Below are 19752 nucleotides of genomic sequence, written 5' to 3' on the forward strand. Positions count from 1 at the left end.
GAATAACTTTTGTGCAAAAAGCCCTGTCTCCTGATGATCTACTGTACTTTTTCTTGTGCAAAAATGTGCTTGTAGTGTGGCCGCTCTGACTTTTTGTGCAAAAACTCTATATGGTAGATGTAGCCAAAGAGTTGTATTTAAGCTTCACATAATATCTGTGTCTTGTCATCATTGTTTCATAGTAATTAATAAAAATGTAAGGCATATTAGACATTGTTGCATATAAGCTCCATATATAACATAATTAAAACACTACTCATTGCTATAGCTGCATTCTAAGGTTCCATAACTGGATATCTGTGTGATCATGACAACACTCATTGTAGCTGCTAACATATACATCCCAGTGACTAGACACGCAAATGCATGTAAGACCAAGGGATGATGGTTCTGTGGTGAGGAAGCTGATATGTAACTTGGAGAACCTGGGTTCACTTTCCTAATCTGTCTATAATTACTCATATGGCCTTGGAAAAATCCCTTAGCCTCTCTCTGTCTCAATTTCTGATCTATAAAGCGGGTATAGTAGCATTTCTGTAACCCATGTGCCCATTCTGAGAACAAATAGTAAACCTATGCAGCTAAAGTTAATTCTGTTTTGTGGAGGATTTGATCATTGAAACGAGGTTGCAGTCTAGTTGGGAATGAGAACCAAACATTTCCAAATTCCCTGTGAAAGAGAATGGAGGCCAGTTTCCAAAGTGAGCAGCCCTGGAGCTGCTGACCTAAAAAGCCTTGAGGTTCCTGACTCTGGAGCAGTCTACAGGGTAGGCTGTTGAGGAGCCAGGTTGGTGGGCTGGCAGATTTTCCTTTGGAACTTGGTTGAAATTATACAGACTGCACAGAACATTTCAATTTTGATGAACTGGCAAATTCTAACAAGTTTTATAGACATTTTTTGTGGTCAGCTTTAATAAATACATTAAACATTCTGACACACACGGGTACAATTTATTCCTTGGAAAGCAACGACTATAAATGAGATGTGGGCCACAACGGATTAGTATTCTTCCTGGTTAGAAAGTGTGATACACTGAGTGGTGAGTTCAGATCCTGTTTTCAGTTGATTTTATGTTAATTTGATTTTTTTTAAAAGTCTTGTTTATTATGAGGGAAGAATATTCCCCATATACTCCATGAAATGCTAGCATAGGGTAGTGAAGCTTCTTTTGTGCTAAACATAGGTGGAGGGTCATGATTAGCATGTCCATGACGGCTTCAAGTGACTACCCAAAGAGTTATATGTAAGAAGCAGAAAAATCATGCATGGTTGTAGGGACACATATGTTATTCTATTGAAATATATCTGCCTTAATGTACATTTTATCTTCCCAAAGTTTGCACCCATATTTAAATACAAAAGGAGTAATGTCAAACTGAGAGTGCACTGCTTTGCAATGAAATGCATGTTGAGATAAATAAATCAGAGTTTATTTTTCCCCGGATAAATTATTAACATTGTAGGAATCACTGTTACTCACTCTTCTAGGCAAATATAATGCTCTAAATATCACCAGGTGAGGCACTGTTGTATTCATTCTCTTCAAAGTTAATATAAAAAACCTAATGTGACCAGCTAAAAAGCATGGATTGCTCTACATTGTGCAGGTCTCTAGGCTTCCAGCCTTCCTACTCATGGAAGTCAGGGAATTTTAGAACTATGAAGTGGACTCACATTTCTAAGGTTTATTCTCTGTTGTTAGGTCTCATGTCTCCAATGTCGTCTATTCTGAAAGGAACAATTATTATAGCCCATGTTTGGTTACGTCTAGACTGGCCCCTTCTCCGGAAGAGGCATGCAAAGCAGGCAAGTCAGAATAGGGAAATCCGCAGGGGATTTAAATATCCCCCGCGGGATTTAAATAAACATGTCCGCCGCTCTTTTTCCGGCTTGGGGAAAAGCTGAAAAAGAGCATCCAGACTGGCGCGATCCTCTGGAATAAAGCCCTTTTCCGGAGGATCTCTTATTCCTGAAGGTAGGATTTAAATAACCCCCCCGGGATTTAAATAAACATGTCCGCCGCTTTTTTTCCGGCTTGGGGAAAAGCCGGAAAAGAGCGTCCAGACTGGCGCGATCCTCCGGAATAAAGCCCTTTTCCGGAGGATCTCTTATTCCTACCTTCAGGAATAAGAGATCCTCCGGAAAAGGGCTTTATTCCGGAGGATTGCGCTAGTCTGGACGCTCTTTTTCGGCTTTTCCCCAAGCCGGAAAAAAAGCGGCGGACATGTTTATTTAAATCCCGCGGGGGATATTTAAATCCCCCGCGGATTTCCTATTCTGACTTGCCTGCTTTGCATGCCTCTTCCGGAGAAGGGGCCAGTCTAGACGTAGCCTTTGTGTTTGAATCTGAATATTTTTATTTGCAAAAGCATATTCAAGATATTTTACAAAATGAAAGAAGAAGCCTAAAAACCTGTAATGCAAAATGAGAACTCAAGTGCATGTACTGCTATAAAAAACTGCACAGACTTGATACCTAACATTTCAAATGTTAGGCATCACCATCAAACTTCCCTAACAATATATTGCAAGTGTAGCATTGGACAAAGTAACTGAACCCCGATGTAGAGTCATTGATTTCTACAGTGGTGAGTACCAAAGATTAATTTAAGCTGCCATATTTTAATATTTAAAATCTATTTATATATAAAATGTATAGCATGAAAATCAAATTAATATTCTGTACAATAAGTGTGTGCATGCTTTAAATAATAAAATAGTATAGTATAAAGGCCACTTTAACAATGGAGGCTAAAATAAGTTATCAGTGGATACTGTTTATTATGGAACAGAAGTGATCTTGAAAGTGCCAGTCTAGCACTTTCTAAGAAAAGCATCTGTTGCAAAAATTAAGACCATTGATCCAAAGACAGCAAGCTTGTTCAGAGCCAAATGAACAATTTAGCAGTAAGAACATTAGTAAGGGAATGTGACCTGGTGGTTATAAATCTTGGCAAATCGTATTAGCCTGAAATATTCCTAAAAGGCAGATCTGCAATGTATATCTTACGGACAAACTAATTATTTTCAAACTTCCTGTAATTCTCCCCTGATCAAAAAACCTTTTTTTTCTGCCTTGTTACAGTTCTTGAAAATTCTCTGTTCAGTTTATCTGCAGGTGTGAATGCAGTGTTTTTTCAGAAATTATGAAAATTTAGTACCAATCATAGCCAGCCCATCATTCCTAACTGCTTGAATCTATTTTAATTTGTGAACAAGATCTGATCAGACATGTCAAGAACACTTACTTGTGCTCACCGATGTATAAGAGCTTGGTTTACAAAAAGTATGTAGGTACATATCTGCCCCTATAGGTGCCTCAGTATCACTGCTCAGTTGCCATTTAACACTTTAGGCACTTAGGGGACTTTAATGACTGAAATTTAGGTGCCTAAGTTTCTGCTAGTGAGCATAAGTACAGCTACCTCAGCCTAGGCACCCAGATGCATATCCCATGCGTACACGGGGAGGCAGGAACCTCAAACTAGGGCTACGTCTATACTGCAGTCTTCTTGAGCAAGAACTTTTTGCAGAAGAGATCTTCTTCAAAAAGTTCTTGTGCAAGAGTGCATCCACACTGCCACGTGCTTTTGCATAAGAGATGTCTTGCCATGGATGCTTTTGTGCAAGAAAGCTCTGATGGCCATTCACGGAATGGCCATCAGAGCGCCTGTGCTTTTTCTGTTGTCTGTCCACAACGCCTTCTTGCGCAAGAGCTCTTGTGCAAAAAGGCTTATTCTTCATAGAAAGAGGAATAACTCTTGCTCAGAAAGACCTGTCTTCTGATGACCTACCTTACTTTTTCTTGCACAAAAACGTGCTTGTAGTGTGGACGCTCTGTGCATTTTTGCGCAAAAACGGCTGGTTTTGAGCAAAACCTCTGCAGTGTAGACATAGCCTAGGTGTTCCCCTGCAGGTCCTAATTTGGTAAACATATTCTGAGCATGCCTATACATACCAACAACTGATGGAGGAGGGGGGAGCCCTCTCCTTATTCATGTTTAGCTCAGTGATGAGATCAGTGACAGGTTGTGGGAGGCCCAAGTTCAATTTTCTGCCTGCTGTAGAAAAGAGATCTGAACTTGTATGTCCTAATGTCACTGGGCTATGAGATATTCTTTGGTGAATTTTTCTCAGTTTCTCATGTTAATGCCTTTCCACTGTATATAAATTATTAGTCATTGTAGGAGGACAGGAACCTGTGTCTCCTATTGAGTAGTCTAATCGCAAGGCTAGTCATTCTCATTATCTTTGGCTCAATTAATATGTAAGTATTGCACTAAGGTGCACTAAGTTCGAACTAGCGGGGTAGTGTAGACATACCCTCTGATATTAGTTTAGGTAGGCTCTCCATGTGATCTGCTGATAATGGACTTAGGGAATCAACCTATTCCGATAGCCCAGAAGGAAAAGTGTTTGTCAGGTAATGAAGAAATGAAAATAGAATTTAGAATTGTTCTTTCCTCTTATTTTTTTCTTAGGTGTCAGTTAGGGATGGAATAATTTTGAAAAGATTCAATTAATAGATTATACAAGTTTAGAATTTCTGCTGAGTTGCATAGCACCTAAAGGTTTCAAATACTTTTGCAAATTATCTAAACTGTTTAAGTCTGCAAAACATAGACATGAAGTCTAATTTCTGATTCATCTGGCTCTTCATCTTCTGGAGTTTAAACCTTGGAGTGGATAGATAAGGTAAATGAGTAGAAAATATTTCTCCTGGTCCAGGTCATGATTGTTCAACAACATTTGGTTGTCCAATCTGTTGTTAGCAGAAGGTCCGTAAAACTGAGGGATAAGGGTTACCCCTCTGGCAACCAAAAAAAAATTGTATTTCTATATTCTGAGCAGCAAACAAACATTATTAGAGCCTTCCGTACTCCCAGGCTATTTTCTGCTATGTCATTATTGCTGTGTAGTTGAATGTGCTCCTTGTCTTAACCCAGATAAATAGTAGCTGTATTAGAATATGTATATACATTGTGTGTGTGAATACAGACACACCCCATTCCTCCTCCTACTCTTCTTTCACCTCCTCAGCTACCATGGCCTACAGAGTACATCAAATTTTCATTTTGAAACAACTTCTCCTTAAAAAAATTATTTTAAATTATAATATATAATGAAATAAAAATAAAACCCAGGATGCTTTGATTTGTCCTGAAATGATTCAATTTGAAATTTTATTTAATGAAAAAAATCAAAATTATTTTATCATTCTAATTCAGAATGAAAAAAAATTCAAAATATTGGAATTTCTGGAGGAAAAGTAAAAGTAATTTCAAGTGCAACTCAACTCTTATTTCAGTTCCCTTTACCTATATCAGTCCTGCATTTAAACCATACACACTTCCCCATATTATGCATTACAAAGTATAATAATGGTAGTCCATCATGTTCAACGATGACATCTTGAGCTTGCACAGGCTCATCAGTTGTGGACTCACATGTGGCTGAGGAGTCCAAGCCTTGAACAGCATAGGCGTTCACAGTGGGGGCAAAGGAATTGTCCTGGTTCTATCGGTGTGGCTGCTACTGTTGCTTTTCTCCTCTCACGAGCATCAATCAGGTGTATGCGTCACTGCTCTTCGAAGTTGTCAGACATGTGTTGTACGAGAGCATGCCAGCCTGTTCGGTCTTCTGCATGCTGCTCTATCTACTTTGGGTTTAATCCAAAATGAGCAATGTTGGCCTTTATGCAGTTTTTATACTTCTTGTGAGGCCTACCTTGATTCCTTTTGCCCCGGGAGAGTTCACCATAGAAGAGCTGCTTAGGAATTCTTGACTCCTCCATTCAAATGACGTGCCCTGTACAACAAAGCTGGGCTTTCAGAATCATGGCTTCAATGCTTGTGGTTCCTGCTCTGTCAAGGACTTCCAAGTTCGTGACTCTGTCCTGCCATCGAATGTGCAGTAATGACCTCAGGCTGTGTGTGTGGAAGTGCTCCATTAGTTTCACATGTTTTCTGTACAAGGTCCAGGCTTCACATCCATACAGGAGGTCGGTCAAGACTACAGCCTTGTACACTTTCAGTTCAGTGGACTGTCGAATATTGTGCAGATTCAACACTTGTAAAGAGAATGCGTAGGAAAGGTGTTTCGTGCACAGAAATCACTGCTGAGTTTGGAGTAACATCTGCTCATGTGAAACATACTATCTAGGACATGAAACTTACATGGCAGAAAAGTGCTGTGCCAAGTATATTGTATGCTCACAGAAACAAATGCAGTATTGACTGCAGCCCTTGACTTAAAAATACCACAACAATAGTTTTTTAGTGGCAATGCAGATTTCAAAAGTGCATTGCTGTGTGAAAATGTAGAATTAAGAGTGAGTGGAATTAGTTCAACTTTTCAAAATCTAAAAAAAAAAAAAAAAAAAAAGCTTTTTAGTTATAGGAAAGGGCAAAGGCTCAGATGGATGTTAATTCCTCCCCCCCAACCAGCTCGCTCATATTTACACAATGCTTAGTGTGCAATGAAAGAAGAGTTGGAGCTCAAGCAACTAGATGCAGGGGTTCAAGCAATTTTTTTACGTTAATAATGGCATAGGAAGCCTGGAAGTTCTAAGGCTGTGACATTCCAAGCCTGGAGGTGCTGGGATTCGGCCCTGGCAGACCCTTGCACAGCTTAAGCGCTGGATTTACCATGGATGTGTTATCAGTGACTCCAGCAGACAAGCAGTCATGCTGGGCTTTTAAATTATTTGGAATCTCAGACAACAAATGATTGCCTCAAACTTGGTTAAAATACCAAAGTCACTGTGTTTCTAAATAGTAATATATTTTTCTTCCTTCAGAGGAAAGAAGCAGAGCTCAAACCCCAGGCACAAACACTCCTGAACCTTGGAAAGGTTCAGATCCAGATTAGGATCTGAACGTTTTGTTGGGACTCTGGCTGAACTACAGTATCACTAGTCTGCAAAATACAGTGAACGGTACTGAAGTATTAAAAGATGTCTTGCCTCTTTAAAAAGCAGTAGTGCAGTGAGAGTCAAGAACAGCTTTATCTCAGGATTAGAGTTGTCAACTTTCTAATGGCACATAGCCAAACACTCTTGCCCTGCCCCTTCCCCAAAGCCCCACGTCTGCTCCACTCCTCCTCTGAGGCTTACCCCCCACTCACTATGTCAGATCAAAGCCATTGCTTCAGGCCCTGTGTTTCCAGATGTGGGAGTATGGCACCACACTAGTTTACATTTGCGAAGTAAACCAAATGTGATGTTTGCACCCATAAAAATAAGCGTTTTTTTTAAAGAAAGATTAAATTGTGGAGACCCAGATAGCGTCATGACACATATACAGCAGGTAGGGTGAACGTCTGACACTGTGCAACAGTGTGGAGCAGCTGCTTAGTGTCCTTGTGCTGGGTTTTGAAACTAAATTCCAGAAGCCCCAAGTCCCAACCAATGGCCTATAAGAGCTGTCCGGAGTTTATTTTTTTAACAGTGTTCCTCTCATTGGATGGCACTGTGCAGAGATGAGGGAGGAAGGGGAGGCAGCAGTAGGTGGCTCAGGCCTCTCTCAGGTGACATTGATAGGAGTCACTTTATCCTTAATGACATGCCGTTCTATAAGAAGCTGGGGACTACAGTGCCATCTCTGTACATAATCAGGACCGGTAGCTTTGGCGAATGCTGTTACCGTAGCATTGATGTCTCTCTGGAGGTGGTTTCCCTGTGAAGAGTGGAGCCTGTCACATGTAGTCTACTTGGGTACGGCTTGTAATTATATATGCTCACTTTAGGTTATTGAGCCCGGTCTCACGTCATTGAAACGACAAGCAGACTCTCAGAATGTTACCTACGTATGCTCCTGTCCAGTCGTTAGTCTCTGGAGACTGAGGACTCATCAGTAGGTATAAGTAACTAGTAGGAGCTTCCCAATGCATGATCTGGTATCAGTCTCAAAGACATGAGAAATATTTGGCATCTAATGGGTACCTTGGTTAGGGTTTTACTTCATAGTTATATGGGTTGTTGACAGTCAGTGGCCAGCTTGAAATAATACTTTGCAAACACCCAGAGACCCTCTTGCTTACCCATAAATTTGCCTAGTTTTCTTCCTCTGTTGGCTGGATTTATCTTGTTTAGCACTGCACTGAGGCCGGTCAGAATTGTTTTTTATATAGTCTATGTAATAATTCCATAATCACATTCCACATGTTCATCTAGTCTGGTGTTGCCAGCAGGAGCCACTTTGTTGATTTCAGTCATTACCAAGCAGCTGATAAATAACTTTCTAATGGGTTGTGGTGAAAGCGAACTTCCTATTGTATTTTTTTACGTATTCTGTGCATTCTGCTGCCTTACCATATGGCCCTCATCCCATTCACTCTTGCACTGATGCAGTAACGCCAACAAGTTCAGTGCAGTTACCCCCGTGTAAAACCCGTGTGAGACCATGATGAGCCCCAAGTTAATATCTTTGCTGTACTGGTAATTAAGGCATCATTTTTCAGTAATACTTTGTAAAATGTTTCACAGAGGATCTGAAAAGATGGCAAAAAATATTGTCTTTGATCACTTGGCTCCAGCTGCTAAACATTTTATACCGAGAAGGTAAAATGCTGATGTCCCTGCTTCAACTGGATAATTAAATGTTATGCTGTTAGCCCCCAATGGGAAGCACTGAGTTGCAACTCTAGTTAGCAGCTTTGCTGGCCAAATGTGGACAGATTTAGTGTGTCATTTAGACTGCTATATATATGAACTCTAATGAAAAAATATACTATTCATCTGTGAAATAAGTGTGTGAGTGAAGGAGAAATTTTTGATCTCAGTGAGGGGAGGGAGGCGGAGTAAAACTCTGTTCACATTTTGTTTTTTGAATGTTTCTTGGCCTCTCACCAGAAGGTTTTACAGTCTGCTGCCTGCCTCTCAGATTAGAGGAACACTGGCATATTTCAACAGTTTCCTAGGATTCAAACAGTCTTTAATTAACAGTGAATGGATGTTTTGGAATGTAACCAAAACATGGGAGACACTGGAAGCAGAGATTGGGCTTGAATATTTCCTGCTCAATATCCTGTGCACTATGTTAGAATCTGTGGCAAGGGGCAAGCAAGTCTGTAAAATCACCGGCCATTACAATCAGGTTTCCCCTTATTGGTATGCAAGGGGGTTTCTTCATTTACATAATGTTCCCACAGAATCGTTCAATGGCAGCTTTAGCAAGGAGGAGCTTTGCTGCCTGACAGAGTTCTGAACCAAGTCCTTCTAGCACAACAGCAAAAAGTATTTGTCAGTACCTTTTGAACTGTGCTAGCATTCAGAGCTTTGACAGACCCTCCTTCGTGTGGTATTTGTGTTATAACTGTGCATTCACAATAGAATTTTACTGATCAGCTCTTGAGGCAGCAAGATTCGGTTTGTTTGTTAGGTTTAAGTTCTGAAGTTATTAGGCTAGAGAAATAAACGAGCATATAATAAAATTTAGAACAACTGAACAGAAGAATGTTGGACAGTCACCAGCTGAAATCATTTTTACTGCACGGAAGATTTTTTTTTAAGTCTTTAGGAGCTAAATTGACATGGCATGGTTGAGTAAAGGGCTATTTTCAGCTTTGATTTTGACCTTGAATCAGGTTGGTTGACCATCTAAAGAAAAGTTTAACTTGAATAAAGGAAATGGAGGTTTTGCTAGCTAATTTTAGAGAACTGATTGATTTTCAGTCTTTCAGCAAAGAATAATAAACATTAGTTAAGCCTCTTGTACACTTAAAAAGGTAGTAATTTCACAATGGTAAATACAAATTTGTGTGTGTTTAACTTGATACTTGCTTAAAAGTCTTTTTTTTTCATATCAATAATCACTTGCTTACTAGCCTCGTTCATCTTTTTCCTTAAAGGTGGTACATGCCAGAGCCCTGCTCTTCCAGCCCTGGTGCGTACTCCAGCCCCACCATTACAGCCATCGCTGGATATTAAACCATTTCTTCCATTTCCCCTGGACACAGCAGCAGCAGTCAATCTCTTCCCCAACTTCAATGCAGTAAGTACAATACTGATGGATTAATGTCTATTCCACAGATTTATAATTCTTCAAAGACACAAGTAGGATCCAAATGGAACTTTGTCTTCACTTAGGGTCTGAGGACATTTTGGTATATGAGTTACAGGGTGGAGCCAAGAGGAATGGCTCTCATGATGATAGAATTCCATTGTCAGTCACCAACATGCTTGACTAAAAAACTTAAATAGTAACACATGTGCAGGGCAAAACTTCAGGGACAAAATGAAGCAACAATGAAAACATAACTAATACATAGTATACTTATCCAGTTGAATATCAGAAAACAAAATGATGTATTTTTTTTCTTTCAGCTGAGGATTTTTTCTTTGTTTTCCCTTAAAATTAAAATCCATGGTAGTTGTATTTTCAGTAATTGCTAATAATAAGCGATTCATCATTTTTGGGAAACATTTTTCTTATCCATTTTTTTAACAAAAGCCTATTTCATAACCCTTCCATATTTCCTATATCTGCTGAGATAATTAATTATATAGACAACATTGTAGCATGGTTTTAACTTGATATCATATTTGCTGAATTTTACTACTTGCCTGACTAAAAGCAAGCAAGCACCAATTGCAGGACTAAAAGCAAGCACCAACCATAGCCCCTTTTTACAAGATGCATAAAACCCTTTGCCTTGTGTGTAAATATTAGATATTGAAAAGGAATTACGTTAAGAAAAGATAGAAGCTGAAACTTTCAAATCAAAATAAAATAATTCTAATTCATATGTATTTGGAGCAGTAAAAGAATTCGGAGCAGTAAAAGAACATGTCAATTCTCTGTATAATTTGTAATTGATAAGAAATCTACCCCTCTGATACTAAGAAATCTAAGTAATTAAATATGAATCTATTTCTCTATGTTTATGGGTATTCTATTTACTATAGAGTAACTAAAATGTACTAAAATACAAGCAACTGTTCCCTTAAAGGAATATCCCTCTTTGAAAGACACCCTGTTAAGACTAAAATATAGTAAAATTAACTCCCCTCCAAGTTTTTCTTGCCTGTGTTACTGAACACATGCTTTCATATTCAGGGGCGGTGAAGCACCATTTCAATTTGGGGAGGAAGGGGCAAATTGAGGGAAGAAGGGAGAGGACATTAATTTGCTCTCCTTCTGAAAATCCTCTACCCCACCAGCAATCTGGTCCCTCAGGCCAATGAACCCATACACCCATCCCTCCAAATCTGAGTGAATGATGTTGCAACATAGCACATACCTCAGAGGCACTGTGACCCATGCATTGGGGTGCAGTGCCACCAACTCAGAAGATGACAAAGGGATAGCCAAACCACATCTGAGTGAGTGGCGTTTCGACTTGGTGCATGGGGTTGCCATACTATTTACCACTGGCCTCATAAAAATGTGGTCAGGCCACAGCCTGAGTTTTTCTCTCTGGTTCCATGGCTCCCTGGCCTATTATGAAATTGAAAAAAGAAATTAAAACCTTGATTTAAATGTCATGATTTTTGCTGCTTGCTTTTTGCATTTAATCCAGTGTGTGAAACTGGCCAATTACAATGTCTCTGTTTGTCAGTTAACTTGGCAGTTTTCATTCACTAACAGAATTGCCGTGTTGGCTGTTTGAATCCCTCAACATCTTCAAGAACAACTTAATAATTTACGAAGCCACATACACATCCTTTTGGTTTGTTTCTTTTTAAACAAAACCCGATTAGGGTTATTTGTCATGTACCATTGAGTGGCACTTGCAAAGACATACAAGTGCTTCGAGTGGCTGATAAGCATGCATTATAAGGCCATTTCAGGGAGTGACCTTTCTCCTCAGAATCAGTGCTTCAGAAAATGGCCTCAAAAAGTGAGTGTGTGCGTGTGAGAGAGAGATTTGGTGCATTCTGAGAGCTGCCTTCCTACCCATGTTTGCAAAAGTGATGGGTGTTTCTTGGGTGTCGCATCTTAAGTATTTATTAGCTAGGCATATATATTCCTACCATAGTACATTTTGGAAAACAAAGACGCATTACAAGTATTCAGGAAATGAGTAAATAAAAAGGGTCTTGTACCAGTAACCCTTTGTTGCGAATCACCAAACGTTTTTCTACTAGCAGCCCCTTCTTTTCTTGCCCCATCACAAACTGTCTCTGTCTCTATCCCCATCTTTCAGCCAAACTGGAACTAATGTATCAGGATCCCTAGTCCCTTGCAAACTCATGCAGTCTTACTGTTACTGTACCTCAAGCTGTACCTGATTTGCAGTAAGAAATTAGATTGGCATAACGATGTTGCTCAAGGGTGTGGGATTTTCCATATGCCTGAGTTACACAGTGAAGCTGATCTAGGCCCCCCCATGTAAACAGTGCTAGGTCAATGGAAGAATTCTTCTGTTGACCTAGCTGCTGCCTCTTAGGAAGGGGATTACCTCTGCTGCTAGGCGTAGGTAGCATTTATGCTGAAGCCCTACGGCAGTGCGGCTGCAACAGCATAGTGGAGCCTTATTTCAAGTATAGACAAACCCTGATTCTTTGCCATCTGCTAAACTCACCTTTGCTGAATGTGACATTCCTGAACATGAGGATACAGTCATTCAAGCTGCTGCTATCAGCCTCCTCTCATACTTCATGGCTCCAACACCAATCCTACATTCTGTATTGCAGCATCACACTTTAAATTCCACTCTTCCATATGAACAAGATAATATTGAACATAGCTACATTTAGTTTGTATGCCGGCGTTGGATAAAGGCACTTGGTAAACATGTAGGTCAGCCGAGACATCCTGCATATTTCTAAAAATTCTTTCCAGTCTGAAAAAATTCTGTGGGGACATGTCAGCTGCAGTAGAACATAATCAGCCTAAGGAGAAGGGAGAAAACAAGCCAGATCTGACTTTCAGTTGGACATTCTGACAAGGATGTACATTTAGCATGAGAGAAACAGAGCAAATGTAATATTTGACAAAGATGGCTTTCCTAAATGTATTTGCTCATGTCTGATTTTTTTGAGGGGGAAAAGGGAGTGTGTAGAGTGTTTTATAGCTCATGATCTAAAGTTCCTTTACACTACCCAGTTAAATGAATAACTCATTTTGTTATGTGACTAAACTAAGGTCAAGCAGCAAGTCAGTAGTAGAATTGGGACTAATATCTAGAATTCTTGTGTTCTAACCCTGTGTTTTTAAAATGCTGTGTTATCTTCCATCTCACTACTAGTGGAGTTACCCATTCCAATAGCAAATATATTAGCATTGACCAAATTATTGAGACCTAGAAAGCATAAATCATATCTCAGGAAACAGACCCTGAAAAGACCCATCTGTCCCTCCCAAAGCACTAGCAAACAGATGGGATTTGCAGCATATGCATAAGGTTAGCAATTTTGGACTATGTCTGAGCAAACGGGGAGTGAGTTCCAGATTCCTTTACCCCATGCTGCCAACTTTCCAGAAGCTCCTTGTCTTCTAAAGGAAAGGGAGAGGGAATCTAGCTTAAATGCTCTGCTTGTTTACAGCTGCAGTGGTGTCACAGGGGAGAGAACACATCTCTCAGGTAGGCAGGCCCCAAGCCATTTAGGGCTTTATAAATGAAAAACAATTCTGCCTAGACATGTGCAGCTAGAACAAATCATAGTGCAGTGAAGTCATTAATGTGCTCCCAGAGAACCACTCTGCTTAAAAGTAGGCTACATTCATTTTTCAATAGATCTAAGGAGCCAGATAACTTTCTGGATCTAGCTGAGCTAGACATAAAAGCAATGTAGAGTTATATGTGACTAGGCATTTCAGTTTAAGAGCATGTGTGCATGGGCACACATTGTGTAGCATAATGATGTCCTGATACTGATTGGGACTCCAGGAGAGATGGAGAGACAGCTGCTCTAGCTGTGGGAAGTAAGGAAAGCAAAGGCAGACAAATTTTTATTCCTGTGCATACCCCTTTGGTGAGCAAGAAGCCCATCGTTATGCTTGAGTCTCAGCTTCATTTAGAGTTGCAGCTGTTTGTTCGAGATATACTACTGTCGAGGGACTCGCCCCGCCCCCCCTCGGCTTCATCACAAAGTCAATGCCTCTCTCTCAGGGTAAATATGGCTTTTGAGGCCTAGTCGCCTCTCCAGGGTCAGGGGTTGATTGTCCAGGGTAGAGAAAAGAGTGTGTGTATGTGTGTGTGTGGGGGGTGGGGGGGGGGGGGACCTGGGCCCTCCCTCTCCACCAGGTCCTAGCCCAGGGCCCTTTAGGCAGAGACTATGGCTCCTGCCTGCTCAGCGGGAAATCCGGCCACTATACACCGAGCCACACTACCGGTCCTTTGCCCCGGGCTGCTTCCCACCACACCCTGGTACCCCTGTAGTTTTCTGGCCTCCCAGATTGGCCTCCCTCGCTGCAGGGCTGTCTTTGCTTTTATACCTTGGTTCTGCTGGGAGCATACCCAGCAGGGCTGGAGGGGCGGGGCCTTCTCAGCCAGCTGGGCCTGGACTACTCCCTGACCTTCAGTGTGGGGGAGGGGCTCTTCGCCCCCTCATGACTACCCATGGATTTTAAAATGACAAAATATTCTATGGAGGCCTTGCGTTCAATGTATAGTTCACCTTCAGCATCTTGACTTTTTTCTAGCCACTTACACAATGCTGTAGTATTTAAGGCTGTCTATGGAGTACTTAGCCATGTGGGGGGAATATGGTGAGGCATTAAACAAACAGAATTGGGCAACAAGAGCAGCACTGTCTCCTGGAAAATGGATGAACATGCTTATAACGGGTAAGTCAGATTTTCCAGCCCAGCCTCCTTGGTTAGCTGGTGCCCAGGTAACAGAGGCCTCCTCAACCCCTTTCCTACACCTGTTAGTAGGGAGCAGTTGGGACTGGCCCTTTTGCTGGGAGCTGCTTTTCTCCCCCTGCAGGCTCGCATGCCTGCACAGGTCCAAGGCACTGTTCAACACAATTCCACCAAGCAACACAAAAGGTTGATGTAAGTAACCTGAGCAAGCGATCAGTAGGAATAGACAGTACACAAAACTTGGGTTTAGGACCAGGGCATCTGGAGAAGAGGCACTCAGAAAGGGCCCTCCAAAAGAAGTTTTAAAATTTTCTTCAGGCTCAAGATCTCAGACAGCTTTTTAGCTAGGAAAAAGCTGTTTCTCCTAGATTAAATGTAGTTTCTGGGGCCAGGGCAACTAGAAATATTTGTGAGTCTTACAGACTGTCACTACTGGTAGTATGAAATTTACAAAATGAAAACCAGAGACGTGGTATTGCTCTGCGAAATGGCCACAGTGTCTGAGTTAGCTGAGCGTGACTACTCTCTGCAGGCTACAATGTACTTTGAAGTGCAATCGTCAGAATGCTCTGGTTCAGGAAGGGGTAGTCACGGCAAAACATGGCTTCAATGTAGCATGAATCAAAAGAGCATTTTTATACAAGGGCTTGGTAACAAGAACTAATTCTTATGTTGCCACTGATGTATAATTTTGCTTAAAAGTGAAGGCAGTCTGTTAGGCGAGAACCCATAGTGCTCCAAATCCTTTTACATTTTAATGGTGAAACAGGGCAGGAGGGACTGCATCTGGTAAAGGAAAAAGAAAGAGCCTCACAGTTCCACTTCTTGGCTGGTCATTTACAAATTTCTGTGAGCAGGAATTTTGTTGTCTTCCTTTTGTTGTCTGATTCCTTAGTGCTCACATCTCCAGCAATGGCAACTGAAATATTTTTAATTGGACTTAAGGTGTATTTAAGAATAATGGAGCTGGGTGTATTTAAGAATAATGGCCTGGTTCACAATCTCTTTTAGTATAATGTTGTTTTCCACATTGTGGCCAGCCCATTTAACTAGAGTTAGGAGAAGAAAAAGGAGATGAGGGTGAAGGGGAGTAGGCAAAGAAAACAAAATCCAGATAATTCTGAGTTTTTTGTTGTGATACTCACAAAACATGAATGAATCAACATTAGTATGAAACATTCAGTTATTTTCAGAAGCTAGGTTTGTTTACTGAATCCTTTAATTCTTTATGCTCTGTGCCCTTTCTGAAATATGCTGCCCAGACTCAGATCCCCTGCTATAACTGAAGGGCACACAGGTCAAGAAGCACAGCACACTGGTCCTCTTTGTGCTTACCCCATCATGAGTTTGGTCTAGAGCAGTTTAGACCAGCTACTGCTAACAACCCCAGGTAGCTCCAACCATACTCATATCTTCCATCTGTGTCTTATGTCAATAACAAGACATGGCAGAGGTGCTAGGAATTGCTATTCTGGTTCTGTACTATTGGCTGATCCTCCTATATTGGGGTGAGCCTGGCTGACTGTCATTGCTTTAGGACTGCTTTCCACTGCTCTCTTTCTTTTAGGTTTCAGCCTTTTTTGCCACTCAGTCAGTTAGGTATCCAGCAAGTTTCAGTCCCCAACAATGGTGTCCTTGTAATCGAATTCTAAATGTTACCTTATGTTTCAACAGCTCTGTTGGCCCTGCTCTTGGAGCTGTTTGAATTTCCTGCCAGTTTTGGGGAGAAATGTTCTGCAATTTTCTTTTTAGGATTATGCTCTAGTAGGGGAATTTGAAGCTGTTCTGTGCTCAGGATGAGCAACAGGCTCATGTTGCCAGATGGATGGCAGTACTCTTGCAAGGTTAGATGGGCTTATTCCTGGGCAGAACTTGATGAATGTTGCCAAAAGAAAATCCATTGAAAGTTTCCATTTGAATTTAAATTATGTTTGCCACAGCTGTGTTCACACTCTTTCTGTGTTTGCTGTCCTTCCAGTAATCCAGTAATCAATTTTTTTCCAACAAATGTTAAGATCACACTAAGTTGTTCTCTCCCTTTAACAGCATAACATCCATGATATTTTTTAAATCTTGGGTCTCCTAACCCTATATTCTATATATAGCCAGAATATAATTCCTTTGTTTACCTCCTCTATTTCCTGCTGCCTACCGGTTGTTCAGGGTATGCTATAGGTCAGTGGTAGATCCATCTTTTCAGGTACTGATGGACCATACATATGATATTTTATTCCAATTCGTAGAACAGTAATATTGGTCAAAAGATAACACCTTCTTCCACGGCTTTATTGAATGTCCTCATTGATGTCTTCTTATGGGTCATCTTTTTTGAGCAGTCACTGAAGACTGTATTCCTTCTCATTCAAAGTATATCCATGTAGAGTGAAATGCTCTTCTTGGAATCAGTCATGAAATTCCAACTCTTATATGATAGAACACAGCCTCTCCAATATATTATTGAGAGTGTATTATTTGTTCAGTCACTCATCGTGGCTTACTGAGGCTTGTTTTTCATTCTGGTACTTCTAAGGCTGCCCTACTGATAGTCAGATTTATAACCAGCACCCACTGGTTCATCTATGTAATTTGCCAAAAGTGTCCCTTGCCATTAAGTCTTAATCATATTAACAGTTGTCAAGCAAATGACTGGATTTGATTGTGACTTGGAGGTGAAAACTCATCAGATCCATTATCAGATCCTGAGCTGAAATTGAGTGAGGGTAAATTTTCTTTAAAAATCCCAAAGGTGTTTTCCAATTTTCTGCTGCTGTAATTTATTTATTTATTTTAACAAAATGAATAGGATCCAGAGACCTTATGTATGTTTGCTGTTATACTGATGTTTAGTAGCACAGAAAGAATAAAGACTTCCCACGTAACTATTGCTGTGTTGTGTTCGTACTAGCAGGCACTGCACAATGGACTACCAGATGAGAAACTTTCTGAAAGTCATAGTATCCTCCTCAGTGCTTCCTGAGTGGCCATTTTTGGGGGTCTGAGGATTCCTCAAGCTCTCTATTTTGCATGCAAAGTATCCTCATACAGGAAATTAAATGAAGAGCTCTTCAGATTTGTCAAGTCTTAATGAGTGTTTAAAAATAAATTTTAATAAAGCATTTAAAGCAATGTTTTAATCAGTTGATGTTTACATTCTTTGTCTTAATAGCACACAGATGAAAAAGATCAATGATTATTTTATACTGCAAAGACTATAAAACCTTTAATGGGTGGCATAATCATAAAATCTACGGTTTAAATATGGATGGCTGGTATTAACCTGTTTTTAAAAGCTGCAATTAAAGTGAAACAGAATCACTTAAAGAAATTATTTGATTATTGTGGTCTGAGGAAAAAAAGAGTGAAAAACATTCTAAATTAATTAAAATTTCTGATGATGAGACAAACATATTCACAGGCACTTGCTTGCATCACTAATCTAGATGAATAATTAGTCTTCTGAATTTATCTACAATCAATTCTTTGTTCTTTTATGGACCAATTTTCAAGAACAGGCATGGAAATAATCATGCATGTTCACCAGAGAAAATTTTTACATTTTGAGCAAAAGCACCCCTTTGACACCTTACACACTATTGTAATTATCTTTGTACAAAATATGCCTTGAAAAGTGTCATTTGAAAATGAGTAATTCACTGATCAATAATATGGTGAAATATATGTTGCAACATTATAAGTAAGGTGGTAATAAAATCTCTCCATAGGTGTTATTAGCATATGCTGAAAACCACTCAGCCCTGGCTAGGAAAAAGTTGTTCAAAAGATCTGTCCTGAACAGAGGAATGTATTTTCCTCACAAATTACGTATAAGCAGTAAACTGGATTCTGAAGCCAGCAGGGAGAGGAAATGGCGGGAGACACAGCTAGGGTTGCCAGGTGTCCGGTTTTGAACCAGACAGTCCAGTATTTGAGCTTTATGTTGAGGAAATAAATTGAGAAAATATAAATGTCCGGCATTTTCTAAATAAGATGTCGTGTAGATTGTGATGTAATATCAAGTGTGTCTGGTATTTTTGTTGAAACCATCGGCAACCCTAGACACAGCAAACCTGTATTTCCCCCAAACAAGTGAGAGGAAAAAGCATGGAGCCCCCTACTCCATCAGTCCCCACCTTTACTTTTTTAATCAACTTTGCTTTGAGGGGTGATCCTTAGAAATATCCATGTCACAGTTTCACTGGACTATGAGAGAGGAGTAGAGAACGCAAAATTCTCTCCTGTTCACAAAAGAAAATGAAGGCAGCAGCACTTTTGGCCACTGAGTGTGATACTGACCAGTCTTGTTTTGTTTTTGTTTTTTTAATCTAATCCAGTACAGTGCTGTTTTTAGACTGAACTGTTTGGTAACTCCAGTTAAAATAGCAAGCCATTGAATGCTAACTTCTTTCAGGTAGGACTGGACAGTTCAGGACTCACATTTTGGGGGAAAATCTGGGATTGGGAGGGTGTTGGGTGCAGCCTTCAAAGGGTAACAAAAGCTGGTTGAAGCCGGTATGTTACTGACAGGCTGCAGGGGTCAGAGATTCTAGACCAGCGCTGAACCTATATAGAAACACATGGGCTATGTCTACACTCGTGGCTTCTTGTGCAAGAACGGCCATTCTTACGCAAGAATCAGCAGAGCATCTACACTGCCCATCCACTCTTGTGCAAGTAAATGTACAGTACAGCGTGGTAAGAGACGGCTCCTTGCGCAAGAGCTATGCTGTTTTTTATCAGGCGTCAGCTTTCTTGCGCAGGCGCTCTTGCGCAAGAGGGCAGTGTGGACGTTTGGCAAATGTGTACTTGCACAAGAATTGGCCTCCAGTCAAAAACACAGGTTCCCCCTAGTTGCCCCCCCCTTAAAGGCACAGGCACGCAGCACAACCATTTGCCACGTGCAGCCCGGGTAGCAGCCAGGAGGAGCAATGGCAGCTGCCCAGCCTCAGCCAGGTCCCTTAGATCCCACTGAGGAGCCACCCCAGAGCACCCAGCAGGCCCACA

The 19752-nt window shown here is 40.6% G+C and overlaps 1 protein-coding gene across 1 annotated transcript in view; it reads left to right on the plus strand.

Annotated features, from left to right (window-relative positions):
- ZNF385D (zinc finger protein 385D) overlaps nt 1-19752 on the plus strand; it is a 518904-nt gene that overhangs the window by 318007 nt on the left and 181145 nt on the right. Inside the window, exon 3 of the mRNA XM_089776010.1 lies at nt 9851-9993. Coding sequence (XP_089632136.1) covers nt 9851-9993 — 143 coding nt within the window. The remainder of the gene's footprint in view (nt 1-9850; nt 9994-19752) is intronic.

The sequence above is a fragment of the Pelodiscus sinensis genome, chromosome 2 (genome assembly GCF_052426305.1).
Source record: "Pelodiscus sinensis isolate ZL-2025 chromosome 2, ASM5242630v1, whole genome shotgun sequence".
Lineage (NCBI taxonomy): Eukaryota > Metazoa > Chordata > Testudines > Trionychidae > Pelodiscus > Pelodiscus sinensis.